General features: G+C 41.0%; 1 protein-coding gene across 1 annotated transcript in view; it reads left to right on the top strand.

Moving 5' to 3' along the window:
• col27a1a (collagen, type XXVII, alpha 1a) overlaps window positions 1-14,701 on the top strand; it is an 85,701-nt gene extending 71,000 nt beyond the window's left edge. The window contains exons 30-61 of the mRNA XM_017307958.1: window positions 204-248; window positions 822-866; window positions 1,273-1,326; window positions 2,165-2,218; window positions 3,624-3,677; window positions 3,768-3,821; window positions 3,903-3,956; window positions 4,064-4,171; window positions 4,275-4,328; window positions 4,451-4,558; window positions 4,672-4,725; window positions 5,589-5,642; window positions 5,811-5,867; window positions 5,976-6,029; window positions 6,104-6,157; window positions 6,277-6,330; window positions 6,955-7,008; window positions 8,028-8,135; window positions 8,407-8,514; window positions 8,625-8,732; window positions 8,844-8,897; window positions 9,476-9,538; window positions 9,620-9,673; window positions 9,763-9,798; window positions 9,898-9,915; window positions 10,031-10,066; window positions 10,154-10,180; window positions 10,306-10,356; window positions 12,779-12,947; window positions 13,038-13,147; window positions 13,242-13,460; window positions 13,575-14,701. Coding sequence (XP_017163447.1) covers window positions 204-248; window positions 822-866; window positions 1,273-1,326; window positions 2,165-2,218; window positions 3,624-3,677; window positions 3,768-3,821; window positions 3,903-3,956; window positions 4,064-4,171; window positions 4,275-4,328; window positions 4,451-4,558; window positions 4,672-4,725; window positions 5,589-5,642; window positions 5,811-5,867; window positions 5,976-6,029; window positions 6,104-6,157; window positions 6,277-6,330; window positions 6,955-7,008; window positions 8,028-8,135; window positions 8,407-8,514; window positions 8,625-8,732; window positions 8,844-8,897; window positions 9,476-9,538; window positions 9,620-9,673; window positions 9,763-9,798; window positions 9,898-9,915; window positions 10,031-10,066; window positions 10,154-10,180; window positions 10,306-10,356; window positions 12,779-12,947; window positions 13,038-13,147; window positions 13,242-13,460; window positions 13,575-13,721 — 2,319 coding nt within the window. The 3' untranslated portion in view covers window positions 13,722-14,701. The remainder of the gene's footprint in view (window positions 1-203; window positions 249-821; window positions 867-1,272; window positions 1,327-2,164; window positions 2,219-3,623; window positions 3,678-3,767; window positions 3,822-3,902; window positions 3,957-4,063; window positions 4,172-4,274; window positions 4,329-4,450; window positions 4,559-4,671; window positions 4,726-5,588; window positions 5,643-5,810; window positions 5,868-5,975; window positions 6,030-6,103; window positions 6,158-6,276; window positions 6,331-6,954; window positions 7,009-8,027; window positions 8,136-8,406; window positions 8,515-8,624; window positions 8,733-8,843; window positions 8,898-9,475; window positions 9,539-9,619; window positions 9,674-9,762; window positions 9,799-9,897; window positions 9,916-10,030; window positions 10,067-10,153; window positions 10,181-10,305; window positions 10,357-12,778; window positions 12,948-13,037; window positions 13,148-13,241; window positions 13,461-13,574) is intronic.
• Window positions 14,702-15,555: the final 854 nt, after the last annotated feature.

The raw sequence follows: 15,555 nt of genomic DNA, 5'->3' as shown, positions 1-15,555 counted from the left end.
TAAATACACTAGGAGGGTAATTACAGGAACGAGACACAGCTGGGATCCATCAATGGGGAGGACAGGACAGAGACTCACAGGGAAACAGGACTAAACACAGAAAATCTCAAAATAAACTATACTGAACAACACAGATCATAACAGGAAAAGTACATATACAATCAACTGGACACTGATTATCTTATCTTTTCTCTTCACTGAAGGGTTCCGATGGTCCTCCAGGAAAAATAGGTTTCCCAGGATCACAGGTGAAGCTCCTAAACACCATTTTACTTTTCGTTTCTATCTCAGATGTGGGTTTTTTTGGGGGGGAGGGTTTGGCAACTATGTTCTCAGAGAACCTCTGCTTTGAACCAGCAAGGTTGAGATGCAGATTCAGCTATGAAAGAATCACTTTTTATTCTTTCATAGTTTTTTGTAGAGCTTATTACTAGACTTACATAAGTGACCATAGAACATTACTCCATTTTTATTGTATGCTCATTTAATGGATTTGGCCATCCATAAAGTGCCATTCAAAAGCATTCGACACTTTGAAATTTTCCTCATTTTTTTTCTTCAAATTACAAAAAAAAAAATATGTTTTGTTGTTTTAATACTAAGTGGTAGTAAATATAATGTTATCTAGTATTTTTTTCAGTAACACTTCTACTATCTGTCGGACACAAGTCAAATTAATCATTTTAATTCTCGCATTTCATCAACATGTTTAGTAAAGATAAAAGAAAATCTTTTTAGAACAGGTTTGATTTTAACCAGCTCTAGTTTTCAACAATTTACTTTTGTTAATCCTGTCTTGCCATCCTTTATGTCCCCAACAGGGAAAGATCGGAGAGCCGGGAGACACTGGGCCAAAAGGTTTTCCAGTAAGTTCAATGTTTTGTTTTTGTTTTTGATTTTTTCTGTGACATAGATCACTGAAAATAAACAAGTTGTTCAATAAATTGCTAAGTTAACACATAAGTTAGAGATGCAAGGCTGAAATGGTTTAGACATGCTGTATGTAGAGGAGATGTGGTGGATTTATTGGACAGAACTTCATGGATGTAATGAAGGAGGGTCGGTGTAGCTGAGATGGATGCCATGAATATGGTAAGATCTACTCTGAAAGCCAAAAGCAGAAGAAACTTTCTAAAATCTGGTTCATATTGCTTTTTAATATCTGCTAAAAAAATAAGTTGTGTAAACTTATTGTGTTTCTTGGTAAGTATTGTATTAATTTTAGATGATGTACTGCTATCTTCCTAAACTCACAGATTGTTTTGTTGTCAGGGAATCCTAGGGCCTTCTGGACCTCCAGGAGACAAGGGAATAGCCGGCGACCCGGTATGTTTAGACTTATAAACTCTTGACCCAGCCTTCAACCTCTTTGTGGTATTATCAGTCCAGCTCATCAAACATGTCTTCGTCTCGTTCAAGAAATAGAACTGTACTTTAATTCTCCCGTCCCTCAATCTGAAGTAAATTAGAACTGGTGAAACACAGAAATGAGGATTAAAACATTATAGTAATTACTCATTTTCTATGTGACATAGAAAGCTGTCACAAAGTTGTCTCATTTTTCTTTTTGTTGTTGTAGGTTTTAGCATAAATTGCTAAAACCTACAACAAGCTTTGAAAATATAGCTTTAGTCAACATTTCCTCCATATTTATTCATTTTCCAAATGTTTGTGCTGATAACTTCTGTAATATTTTAATTATTGCTGCAGCCTTGGTTGTTATGTAAGGTCAGAACACCTGTGATTACCAATAATGGATGGCTGATCTATAAAGATTTCCTGTTTGGGAATTAAATTTCTTTCTTCCTTCTTTCTGTTTCCTTACTCTGAGATTTTTTTCTGAAATATAAATGAATGACAATGTGGGAAGTTTGAATGAATCTTCATTATTTTGATTTTTATACATCAGCTGGGGAGTCCATTTTCCCCTATAGTCACAATTTTTTTTATAATAGACATGACAAGCTTACACTTAGAGATTCTATTTTATGATGAAACGGCATAAATAAGTTGCTTATTATGTTGGTTAGGTCATCAAATAGGTTTAATCCATACATTTTCTGCTTGTTTTTTCTCCTCATGTTGTTGTTTTTCGTACAAATAGTACTAGATCTTGATTTCTTTAATGTAATGATCATTCAAGCTACCATATTGTCTTCTGCAGGGGCCACCCGGACCACCTGGGACTGTTGGATTGTTAGGAGAAATTGGTCCAAAGGTAAGCAAATATACAACACCTTGCAAAGCTATTCAACTTTTCACATCTTTTCACATTGCATCCACAGGTGTCAGTGTGTTTTCTTGAGCTTCAAGGTAGCAGGCCAACACATAATCGAGCACACATGTGTTTCCAAATAAAATCTGAAATGCGTATGCCATACGTATGTGTCAATAATTTGTAGAAGCACTTTTTTCTTTTAATTGCAGCTGCAATATCAGCCAGATGGAAAATCTGTTTTAAAGTCTTGCCTCAGCTTCTCAGTGAGATGTCTAATCTCCAGCTGTATGTTCAGGAATGTTTGTCTATCTGGAAGATGCATCTCTACCAAGTCCCAAGTCTTTTGCAGCTTCTAGCAGGTTTCTTTCCAGCATTAGCCGTTGAATTAGTTCCATTCATGTTCTCATGATCTCTGACCATGTTCCCTGCCACTGCTGAAGAAAAGCATTCCCACTGCATGATGCTGAGATCACCGTGTTTCATTATGGGGTTGGTGTGTTCAGGATGATGGGCACTGTCATTTTTCCTGTACATGTGGCAGTTTGCTTCTTGGTCAAAAAGTGGAAGTCTGGTTTCATCTGACTACACCTGCCTGTTAACTGTGACCTCGATACAACTTACAATAAACTGGAGGCAGGATTTTCCACGGCTTTCTTCCAACACTTGCTTTCCCATTACCACTTCTTCATAGCAGCTAGATTTGTAGAATGATTAATAGCCGTCTTGTCAAGAGATTTTTTTCACCTGATCTGTGGATATTTGCAAAGAATTACCACCAGCCTGCCAGTTTAGGTGTTTTGGTAGGTTTTCAGGTATTCCATGCTCTTAATAATAGTGCTTCATGTCGTGGGCAAAGCTTTGGATGTTGTTTAATCACTTAACTCCGCTTTAAACTTGTCAAAAAGTTGTCTCTGACTTTTAAGTTACACTTTTAAAAGTGGTATCAAATCAAAGAGGGCTGAATACGCCATAATTATCTGATTTTATCTGTAAATAAAACAAAAATGGTAAATTATGAAAACTTTTATCCCACAATGTTGTGTTAGTCTGTCACATATAATCTCAATCTATACATTAGTGTTTGTGAGAGGACAAAATTGGAAAAAAAAAGTTTAAGAAGTCTAGAAACGTGTTCAGGGAGTTGCACAGATACACAAATTTACTTCCATATTTATTACAAGTAAAATACAAGTATGTGATTCTTAGCTTCTTTCACTGGATTAATAAAATTATATCAGCAATCTACCCTATTAAACTAACGGCAGCTGACATGCTTCCTTTTTCATTTTGACTATAATTAAGATAGTAAATAGTGGAACTTGGCACTGATGTATTGTTTTCATGCAGTGAAACTATCTTAACATTTTAAATCAGGTTTATAATTTTACTGTGGTCACTTTTCTAGGGTCCTGATGGCAAAGAGGGTGAACCAGGACTGCCAGGCGAACCTGGGGAGAAGGCAAGCAAACTAAACCATCGTAATTATGCCCGAATGCTTCATTTAGGTTCTTTTTATCAACACTAAAAATTTGCTGTCTCTGGGTTTCAGGGGGGGCTTGGACCATCAGGGAACATCGGAGAGCAAGGACTGATAGGGCAGAGGGTGAGTTTGTCTGAACCGAGTTATGAAACCACTTGGTTTACTGAAAAGCTGGAGAGTTGGTTCACTTTTTCATGTGTGCAGGGAGAAGCAGGTCTAGAGGGAGAAGCTGGTCCAGCTGGTCCTGATGGAGCAAAGGTAAACATGATTGCACACTATACTTAATGCTGCATATTTATGTTATTGAGAAAATACATTAAAGAATCAACCAAAATTCAAAGAGATACTTGTATTTATGTGATCAGGGTGAAAAAGGTGACATGGGTCAGGAGGGTGACAAAGGTGAAAAAGGTGAAACTGGACTAAAGGGAAAGGAAGGTCCACCTGGTAGTCCTGGACTCTCTGGTGTTCGGGTGAGTCATACGTCTGCTTTAAATTCATGCACAATTCACTACCTTCACCATAAAGCATCCATTTGAGCTTTATCAATTCATTTCTCTACTGTTTTTACTTAAGGGTTCAGAAGGAAAGCCCGGTAAAATCGGTGAACGAGGCAAACCAGGCCTAAAGGTACAAACATTAAATTAGCTAAAAATCACTTAGCAGCAACAAATACTCAAAACAAAAAGAGGGACCGACAGCATCTGTTTCAAAACCTTGGGAGTTAATTATCACACTTTATGCATGTCTAGGGGGCTAAAGGTCAGCTGGGTCACCTTGGAGAAACTGGAACAGTAGGAGAGACCGGACCGCCAGGATTTTTAGGGCCGAAGGGTTCCAGAGGGACTATAGGACATGTGGTAAAGTGGAACAGTAATGATGAAGGCACACTTAAAGCAGCCATTACTTAAACTGAAAACACTTGAGATGTTATAATGGATGGTGTGATTAACTGCCTATTTGTTTCCCGCAGGGAGCGCCGGGCCGAATGGGTCAGCAAGGTGAAGTTGGTCTTCTAGGCTACGAGGTTAGAGAAATTATTAGCATAATACTCAAAAACATTCATAAAACTTTAATTCTATCATGTTATAACTACAAACTTCAACATATTCTAATGACATTTTATGTGATGGACCAACACAAAGTGGAAGGAAATTGATTAATGGTTTTCACAATTTGTCACAAGCATAATTTTGAGATACCTCAAACTAAAATCTGCTGCAGCAACCGAAGGCTGTTTTATGAAGACCTAGCTAATCTAAAGGTTAACCTATAGAGATTAGCCAATTTATAGATTAGCCAGGCCTCTCTAGGGATTCTTCTCTAGCTAAAGGTTAACCCAGGTTAAGAAGTTGTATGGTTAACCTAGACGTTATCCTCTACTTAGCTTGGTTAGGTAGAGAAGAAGTTGCAAAGAGAAGGCTATTGTGGGGAGAGTCCATTACAAGTCATGAAGGCAACACAGCAAGTATGTAGAGGAAGTTCTTTTAGCCACATGAAATGAAAATTGAACTCTTGGGAAACATATAAAACGACACCCTTACCGTAGTGCCAAAATCATGCTGTGGGGAGAAGTAGTTCTGAGCTAACAGAAGGATAGGTGGCGCTAAACGATGCAAGAAAACCTTTTTTTAATTTGCAAAAATCTTTAGTCTGAGATGAAAGTTTACCTTCCAACAGGACAACAACCCTAAACATACAACTAAAGAGGAACTGCTTAGATCCAGACATATTCCTGTCTTATGATGGTCCAGTCAAATTCTCCTGCTGCTATTGCAGTGGAGGTTGGTTCTATAAAGAGTTCAGATGTACATAAACTGCATGAAGATTGTGGATCGTCTGATAAGGGACTGCAGAATTTCATTACTTTTTGTTGTCCCTTTGCCACAGGGCCATCTGGGACCACAGGGGCCCATTGGGCGTCCAGGTCCAAAAGGTGAAAAGGTACACCTCATTCACTTTATGTGCAATGTTGATCTCCAATTTTTCTGTGTAATAAGTACAAATTGCTCAGTCTGACTTCAGCATTAACCGAACATGTCCTGATGTAGAGGCTAGAGTCTCGAAGGCATCCCAGTTTGATTTTACAACTTTGAAATTGTTTCTGTTCAGGGTGAGCAGGGTGACGATGGGAAGCAGGAAGGTCCTCCTGGTCCTCCAGGTCTCATGGTAAGTCCTGTATGACTCTGATTCTCTATATTTCTATTGGCTGTTCTTCTACAAATTAAATTTAATCAGAAAATCTGTTGTTTATGAATGTATTTTCTGTGTTATCAGGGACCTCCAGGTGACAGAGGAGAGAGGGGTGAATCAGGAGACCCAGGGTACAAAGTAAGAACGACAAATTATTTCAGAACAAGTTATTTAGGTGTTTTGATAAAAAGTTTTAACGTTGTGTTCTTCAGGGTCAAATTGGTTTGGATGGAGAACGAGGCAGACCTGGAGCTCCTGGACAACCAGTGAGTGACCAAACTTTAATGTCACGCAGAGCAGAGTTTATGCAAAACAAACATCACGTCTATTTGTGCAGGTTTTTTTGGTATGCTTTAATTTACGGGAAAAAAAATGTCAATTGCAGGGTCATCCTGGGCCTCGTGGACAAAAAGGACCTAAAGGTGCCAAGGGAGACCAAGTAAGGATGTGAAGAAATGCAAGATATCTGTAAAGAAAAATCTTTGCATAAATTCAAAATAAAAAACTGGTACTTGGTGGATGTTAATCACAAAGCATAGCATTAAAATAAACATTGTTCAATGGGGATTTGGGGCAACAATTTGACAACAGATGTTAAGTCACCACATCCCACAATGTAGTTTACAACATAGTACTACTAAACTATGTTGAATTGAAAGTTTCAAGATAAGTAGGTAAGTAAGTACTTACTTACTCACTCACTCACTCACTCACTCACTCACTCACTCACTCACTCACTCACTCACTCACTCACTTACTTACTTACTTACGGAGGGAGGGAGGGAGGGAGGGAGGGAAAGGAAAGGAAAGGAAAGGAAAGGAAAGGCCATAAAACAAATTTTGAACAATTCAACTACTCAGCTATTTACTGGGTTGTTTAACAAGTTTAACTATTAGTGCAACATTATGTTAAAATCAACAGGCCTGAGACAAAACTAGAAACTTGAGGGCAGAAAGAGCAAGTAAAAAGGTTGATTCACTCACAAAAATAAAAATAATTTAGAAGTGAAAATTATTTAAGAATTTCACATTTTAAATTTTTTTGTTTTTTTTCTTCATCCAGGGTGAAAAAGGCAAAAAAGGACAACCTGGACAAAAAGGAGCTAGAGGATCTGAGGTACGTCATTGACTTCCTGTAGGACAAAGCTGTTCAAATTCTCTACAGCTAATGACTTGTTCACTTTTTTAGGCTGTGATTTTCACTGATACAAGTTCTTCCAAACAAAGAAAGAAATCTTTCTAAGAATCAAAAAACATTGAAGTTCAACATCAAAAATACATAATTTCAAATTCAAAATTAATATTTTATTGATGACATCACTTGCTGTCATTTCAGGACCATTGACGTCCAACAATTTTTACTGCAAGGCATATAACAGCAGAAAGATGTGGACCATGCTTAGCTAAATACAACAAGCGACTCACAAACCGTTTTAGCTGCACAGACTAAAATAAAGATCAATTCAAGAGCAAGAAATAATAAAACATTAAATCAAAAACGTTTTAGGAGTAATCTTTTAATAAGGTGAATGTGTGAGACATTTTAAAAAAATATTTTGGATCTATTCTCTGATCCCTTTCTTACAAAAACAAACCCACTTTGTTAACTTTAGTGAAATATTATGTATTTAAGTAGGTGAAATAATTTTAAAACTTGCAAAAATTTGTGTTTTAAGGAAAACTGTTTATTATTATTTTTTGTAAGCCTGAAGTACTTCAAACTGGAAAAATCTGTGAAAAACTGTTTGGACACAAACATTGTGCATGGGCAGCTAAAACATTAAGCCAATGTGTGTCTCAAAGAACTTTTGGACATATGTTGTTTTTGTACAAGAAGTATTGCCATCTCTGGAACTTTTTAACATTTATTTTATTACAAAAGTAAATCGCTATGTCTTTTCCCCCCCCAATTTATTTATACATACCTCCCTCATTTATTCTGACACCTTCAAATAAAATCCAATGTAACCAGTGAACTTCAGAAGTCACCTGATTAATCATGTTTACAAGGAATCCTTAAGCCAGAGAAGTAAAATAACAAAATGTAGGACTCGGGTATACAAATACTTTTGAAAGGCATTGCATCACTGTGAAGCATGTAGCTCAGTCTGGAAGTAACGCCTCCATTCTCCTCAGGGTGTGGGTGGTCCTCCTGGTCCCAGAGGCGTGGTGGGTCCAGAGGGGCGTGAGGGAGCGCCCGGGGAGGACGGAACCACCGGAAAAGATGGAAGCAAAGGCATGCCGGTGAGACTCCTTCACAACTCGTTTCATAAAAGTTCTCATTCACACAGCTATTGACTTTCTGGGCTGATTATATGCAGTTATTGTACAAAATTATTGTAATATTCTACGCAAACTCTTTGTCATATTTATCGTTGTTCCTGTCTCATTCTCACTCTGTTCTGTATCTGCAACTCTTGAAACATACCCAGCATCTTGTACTGGTTCAAGGTGATTGGATATTTTAAATGCTGTTGCTATGAACCGATCGTTAACTTTCTGTATTTGTAAATAGGGAGAGCACGGTGATGATGGGGCAGTAGGGCTTCCTGGGAAATCTGGCGGACGTGGCAAAACCGGCGTTCCAGGACTCCCCGGAGATCAGGGAGGCGTAGGGCCAAAGGTGAAAGGAAAAAATAAATGGGAACAACTGCAGCTCCTAGGTTGTCATTGCATTGACATATTATTGGTCATGTCTTCACCGATAATGCAACTGTTCATCTGTCCACTCAGGGGGAGCCAGGTCTTCGAGGCCAAAGTGGACCTTCAGGAAAAAGGGGTTTCAAAGGTGGAATGGGACAACAGGGGCCACAGGGAGACAGAGGGCCTAAAGGACAGCCTGTGGGTATTACTCAGACTTAGTCATTATGAATACTGTACAAATCAGTCAATTCAGTTTATTTTAGATGCCATGTTTTTCTTCATTTTTAAACTTGATTGTTTTTTCAATAGGGTGATGCAGGACAACAAGGTTTTCCAGGAGTTCTTGGAGTTTTTGGACCAAAGGTGAGGTCATTTCAAAATAGCAACTCACAAATTGAATTGAACATTGCATTGTCAAAATGTATGAAGAATTTAGAGTTGTCAGAACACGACCAGTGTAGGAATTTATACGTAGCATATATATATTAAAAAAATACGGTTCTTCTTTATGGAAAGTACAATCTCACCAAAAACATATAGATTTTACTGTATGTCACAAAAATTGTTGCATTCATACCTGGATTGTTAATATGAAATCTTAAAGTAATTTAATGTCCATCCATTCATCATTCATGCATTTGTGCATCCCTCTATCTCTCAATCCATTCACCTCTCTTATTATCCATCTATCCTTTTTTATCCATCTCTCCATGAATCCAACTATATTTCCAGTCATCCACCCATGTTTAAGGTTAAAATGATTGTGCTAATACAAAACTATACAAATTTAAGCCTGGAAAAGTATGGATTTTTTAGTTTTTATTACAATATTCTTTTTTAAAACAAGATTTATCCATTATACAAATTAAATGACATATTTTGCTTGAGCAAAAATGTAAATTAAGTCCTGTCAATTTATAGAGGTGTGCTTCCATTTTCAGGGTCCTCCAGGAGACTTTGGGCCAAAGGGCATACGGGGACCAAAGGGGCCACAGGGTGCAATGGTACGTGACTTAATAATCTAGTGAGTTTTCCAATGCTTTGCAATCCATTCCATTTTATCCTCTTGTGTCGTTTTCTTGCAGGGTGGAAGAGGAGTTGTCGGCCCTGTTGGAATTATTGGTCCCAGTGGAAGTGCAGTATGTAGTATACCTTAAATTTCTCTTGAATTTTCTCGTCTTTCGTGTTGCCTACAGTATTGACTAGTCTGTTAATTGTCTTCTAACAGGGTCCTAGAGGACAAAAAGGCAACCGTGGAGAGAATGTAAGTATTTCAGACATACAGTCAACATTATGCACAGTATGAAAAAAAAACTATGGATCATTCACGGTCTGAATACATGTCTTTATTTTCTCAAAACAGGGATTTCAAGGTCCTAGGGTATGTCTTTATATTAACTTTCTTTCCTTCAAATATTAAAAATGGGTGCTTTATTATTCCCATATGTTGTAGTAGTTTACGAGTTTCCACTGGATGTTCTTTTTTTATTTATTAGGGATCACCTGGACCTCGTGGACGTCCTGGACCTCCAGTAAGTTTCAACTTTAATTAACAACACAGAATTTCATTTTTGCCACTAAAAACTCATTGTCTAAGTAACTTATTTTCCTCTCTGTAGGGCCCTCCTGCAATCCCTCTTTCATTTGTAAGTACCTTAATCCTAATTGTTCAGGTTTACAAGTTGTAAAAAAGGGATTTACTAAAACATAATTTCCAAAAGATGGCACTGAAACTGATGAAATGAATTAATGTGAGATTTCTGCTCTGCAGAAAGAAGATGGCCTTGTGATTGTTGATTCAGCCAGTCCTGTCAGGACTCAGGTTGGTCAGATTCGATATTTCTGTTATTTTGTGCACTGATTAGATATTAGTAGTTGATTTCCAGTCTTAAGTTTTCATAACCTCTCCTTGGGCTGCCACCTTATCATGGTGGAGGGGTTTGAGTGTCCCAATGATCCTAGGAGCTATGCTGTCTGGGGCTTTATGCCCCTGGTAAGGTCATCCAAGGCAGACAGGTCCTAGGTGAGGAACCAGACAAAGTGCAGCCCGAAGACCCCTATGATGAATACGAACTTTGGACTGCGTTTTCCCTCGCCCGGACGCGGGTCACCGGGGCCCCACTCTGGAGCCAGGCCTGGAGGTGGGGCACGATGGCGAGCGCCTGGTGGCCGGGCTTTTACCCACGGAGCCCGGCCGGGCTCAGCCCGAAGAGGAGACGTGGGTCCCCCTTCCGATGGGCTCACCACCTGTCCGAGGGGCCAAAGGGGTCGGGTGCATTGTGCTATGGGCGGCAGCCAAGGGAGGGGACCCTGGCGGTCTGATCCTCGGCTGCAGAAGCTGGCTCTTGGGACGTGGAACGTCACCTCTCTGGTGGGGAAGGAGCCGGAGCTAGTGTGCGAGGCTGAGAGGTTCCGGCTAGAAATAGTCGGCCTCACCTCGACGCATGGCTCTGGTTCTGGAACCAGTCTCCTTGAGAGGGGCTGGACGTACTTCCACTCTGGAGTTGCCCACGGTGAGAGGCGCCGGGCTGGAGTGGGCATACTTGTTGCCCCCCATTTGGGCGCCTGTACGTTGGGGTTCACCCCGGTGAACGAGAGGGTAGCCTCCCTCCGTCTACGGGTGGGGGGACAGGTTCTGACTGTTGTTTGTGCTTACGGGCCGAACGGCAGTTCAGATTACCCACCCTTCTTGGAGTCCTTAGAGGGGGTACTGGAGAGTGCCCCTCCTGGGGACTCCCTTGTTCTACTGGGAGACTTCAACGCTCACGTGGGCAATGACAGTGAGACCTGGAGAGGCGTGGTTGGGAGGAACGGCCCCCCCGATCTGAACCCAAGCGGTGTTCTGTTGTTGGACTTCTGTGCTCGTCACGGATTGTCCATCACGAACACCATGTTCAGGCATAAGGGCGTCCATATGTGCACTTGGCACCAGGACGCCCTAGGCCGCAGTTCGATGATTGACTTTGTCATCGTCTCATCGGATTTGCGGCCGTATGTCTTGGACACTCGGGTGAAGAGAGGTGCGGAGCTGTCCACTGACCACTACCTGGTGACGAGTTGGCTCCGGTGGTGGGGGAGGAAGCCGGTCAGACCTGGCAGGCCCAAACGTGTAGTGAGGGTCTGCTGGGAACGTCTGGCGGAGTCCCCTGTGAGACGGAGCTTCAACTCTCATCTCCGGCAGAACTTCGAACACGTTCCGGGGGAGGTGGGGGACATTGAGTCTGAGTGGACCATGTTCCGTACCTCCATTGCCGAGGCGGCCTATCTTGTTCACGAATGAGGGAAGAAGGGAACGGGAGATCGACAGGCGGATTGGGGCAGCGTCTACTGTGAAGCGGGCGCTGTACCGGTCCGTCGTGGTGAAGAGAGAGCTGAGCCAAAAAGCGAAGCTCTCGATTTACCGGTCGATCTACGTTCCCACCCTCATCTATGGTCATGAGCTTTGGGTCATGACCGAAAGAACGAGATCACGGGTACAAGCGGCCGAAATGGGTTTCCTCCGCAGGGTGGCTGGGCTCTCCCTTAGAGATAGGGTGAGAAGCTCGGTCATCCGGGAGGGACTCAGAGTAGAGCCGCTGCTCCTCCACGTCGAGAGGAGCCAGTTGAGGTGGCTCGGGCATCTGGTAAGGATGCCTCCTGGACGCCTCCCTGGTGAGGTGTTCCGGGCACGTCCCACCGGGAGGAGGCCTCGGGGAAGACCCAGGACACGCTGGAGGGATTACATCTCTCGGCTGGCCTGGGAACGCCTTGGGATTCCCCCGGAGGAGCTGGAAGAAGTGGCTGGGGAGAGGGAAGTCTGGGCCTCCCTTCTGAAGCTGCTGCCCCCGCGACCCGACCCCGGATAAGCGGAAGAAAATGGATGGATGGATGGATGGATGGATGGATGGATGCATGGATGGATGGATGGAAGTTTTCATAACGCTTTGACGTGTTGATTTCAATTTTAGCAATTTGCAATTTTGCTTTAAAAACGTCTATATGGTTAAAAGAGCAATATTTTAAACATTTTTGGTTGCCTTAAAGCTATTATAGGTTCTTTTTAACTTTTGTCCAAAGTTGGACTTTTAAGACAATATTTAACAGGCCAACTAGCTGAAACTACATTACAATAAAATACATTATCAAGGCAGTAAATTTAAAGCAAACATACTTAAATTATCTTTAGCAAATTATGTTAGCTATCAGCATGGCTAGCAGCGAGTTAAGAAAATGTAAATCTTTGATTCTTTTCATCTGTCTTCCAGCATAGACCAGCAATGGACCTGCCGATGCTCGACCAGGGTGCAGAGATCTTCAAGACCCTCCACTACCTCAGTAACTTGATCCAGAGCCTGAAGAACCCATTGGGCACTCGGGACAATCCCGCCCGTATCTGCAGGGACCTTCACAGTTGTGAACAGAAGTTAAATGACGGTGAGACGGGAAACTTGTTATGCTACATAGAGTGAGTGTTTTATTGCTTGGATAGTTTTACAACCAAATTTGTGATTTATTTTTCCTCAGGCACTTATTGGATAGATCCCAATCTTGGTTGCTCATCTGATACAATAGAAGTCTCCTGCAGCTTTACTGGTGGTGGACAAACCTGCCTTAAACCAATAACGGTTTCCAAGGTACACAAGATGCAACTGCAGGTTTAATGAATATTTAAACAAATGGGCAGCGTTGCACTGATCTCTTTTCTCACTGATCTCTTTTCTCCTACAGCCGTCAATCGAGGTTGGTCGTGTCCAAATGAACTTCTTGCACCTTCTGAGCTCAGAGGCTATTCAGCACATCACCATCCACTGTCTGAACATCTCAGTTTGGAGGTCAGCTGAGGATCAGCTCCCTGACCACCGGTCTGTGAGATTCAAGGCCTGGACCGGAGAAGTGTTTGAAGTGGGAGGGGAGCTCGAGCCAAACGTTTTGGAGGACTCCTGCTGGGTAGGATTAAGATGTTGTAATCTGGTGTAAATCACTTCAGACCTCATGCTCTCACACCATCTTCATATCTGCTGACTAAAATCTATTTATTTATTGTTGTTGTTGTGTTTTTAGATAAATGATGGGCGCTGGCACCAGACCCAGTTTGTGTTCCATTTCCTTGATCCCACCCTGCTCCCTGTCATCGACATCTACAACCTCCCAAAAACAAACTCCGCTTCACATTACCACCTGGAGATCGGTCCGGTTTGCTTTCTTTGAGGGCCGCAGCGTCGGTCTGTCTTCTGAGCACAAAGGGATGGACAACTTCCCCCTACAAATCACCTTCATGCAGGCACGGAGACCAGAAAGGTCATGTAATCGTGGCCAAACATTGTCCAAGTGAGGAATAACTCGCTGCCTGCCCCCACTCCCCTCCGCCCAAAACAGACACTGCTTCACAACCAAACTCCTAGTGGACTGCAAGCAGAGAAAAAAGGAGGAAGCAGAGAGAGCAAGGCGGTGGGGTTACAGGAGCAGGGCAGTTCTTGCACTACTGGCTTCTCAGACCAACAAATGCTTCCTCAAGCTCCTTCCAGAGGATCTCCATGTTAAAGGATAAAATACCACGCAACGTCTCCAGGACATTTTAAGTGAAAGGAGGCCAAGTTCAGCAGTGGATATTTGAAGTAACTTATTTCCACAATTGTATACAGTCTGTATACTTTGTGTAATATTCAGATTTTGTCATAGCACCTAAAGTAATTGGGATTTTGTAAATATAGATATATATATATGCTCTATTATTGATTTTATACATGTATATCTTTTGTAAATTAATAATCTTTAAGTGCAATAGATAAAAGTAAAAAAAAAATATTTTGGAACATAGAGCTTAAAACCAGATGCTAAAGTACACTGTGCAAAAAGGCACATAAGCTTTTTCTCCACAATGTCTGACATCAGATTAGACTATGCTTTTCTAGTTTTAGCTGTGTTATTTGGATTTGCTAAATGCCAGAACAGTAAGACATTTTTAGAGATTTTTAAAAATCATGTTCAAATTCAGAGGCTTGCATGCACTATGGGATTACTGTGGCTTTAAGAAGATGGGTAAAGTCCACATTATAATGTCATTTTTGCAAGCTTCTGGTAGGTTAATTCACAATGTTTTAGTTAAATGAGGAACATGACTGTTGCTTTATTGTAAATCAATACCTTAAACGCACTGCTTCCTTGTAAAGAAAAAAAAAATCTGCTAAGATAGAGAAAACACAGAAAATTGTGGACCTTCACAAGTCTGGTTTATCCTTGGGTAACACCATTTCCAGATTCCTGAATCTGTCACATTCATCTCTTCAAACAATTACAAACAAACACAAACACCATGGGATTATTCAGCCATTCTGTTAAAGAAAGAGGCAGGTTATGGATCCATGAGATGAGCAAGTTTTGGTGCTAATGTGTGAAGCACCCCCAAAACAGAAGTGTAAGGCTGGAAAGAGGGATTCATTATCCAGTGAAATGAGTCCTGTGCCGATATGTGCTGAAAGGCCACTCTCCAAGGAAGAAGTCATCATGGCAAAAGCAACATAAAAAGTCTGATTACAGTTTGCAAATGCACTCAGGGACAATTTTTGGTGAAAAAGAAGGCAATTTGCAAGACTGAGAACACCACCACCTGCATGAAGCATTGGGTTGGCAGTATACTAATAATGTGTGGGTGTTCTGTTGCAGGAGGGTGTTCTACACTTCACAAAATAGATGCCATGATGAGGACAGAAACTAAATATGTTGAAATATTGAAGCAGCATCTCAAAACATCATCCAGGACGTTAAAGTTTGTCCGCAGTGTTGCAAATGGACAATGATTGGCAGAGCCCTGATCTCAGTCCCATAGAAATCTTGGGGATTAATATTTACCACAGCCATACAGTTTAAGTGACAAATCTACCAGACACAAAGAAAGTACATAGAAAAAGTACAAAGCATTGTACTTTTCTATTTTATCTCTCTGATATCTGATCTCTCTGATCTGATCAGAATAAACAGATATCTCTCTGATCAAAGAGATATCAGAATCAAAGAGATTAGAGAGAGATCAGAATGATCTCTT

This window comes from Poecilia reticulata, linkage group LG12 (assembly GCF_000633615.1).
Source record: "Poecilia reticulata strain Guanapo linkage group LG12, Guppy_female_1.0+MT, whole genome shotgun sequence".
NCBI lineage: Eukaryota > Metazoa > Chordata > Actinopteri > Cyprinodontiformes > Poeciliidae > Poecilia > Poecilia reticulata.
This window is presented reverse-complemented; position numbering and strand designations above follow the sequence as displayed.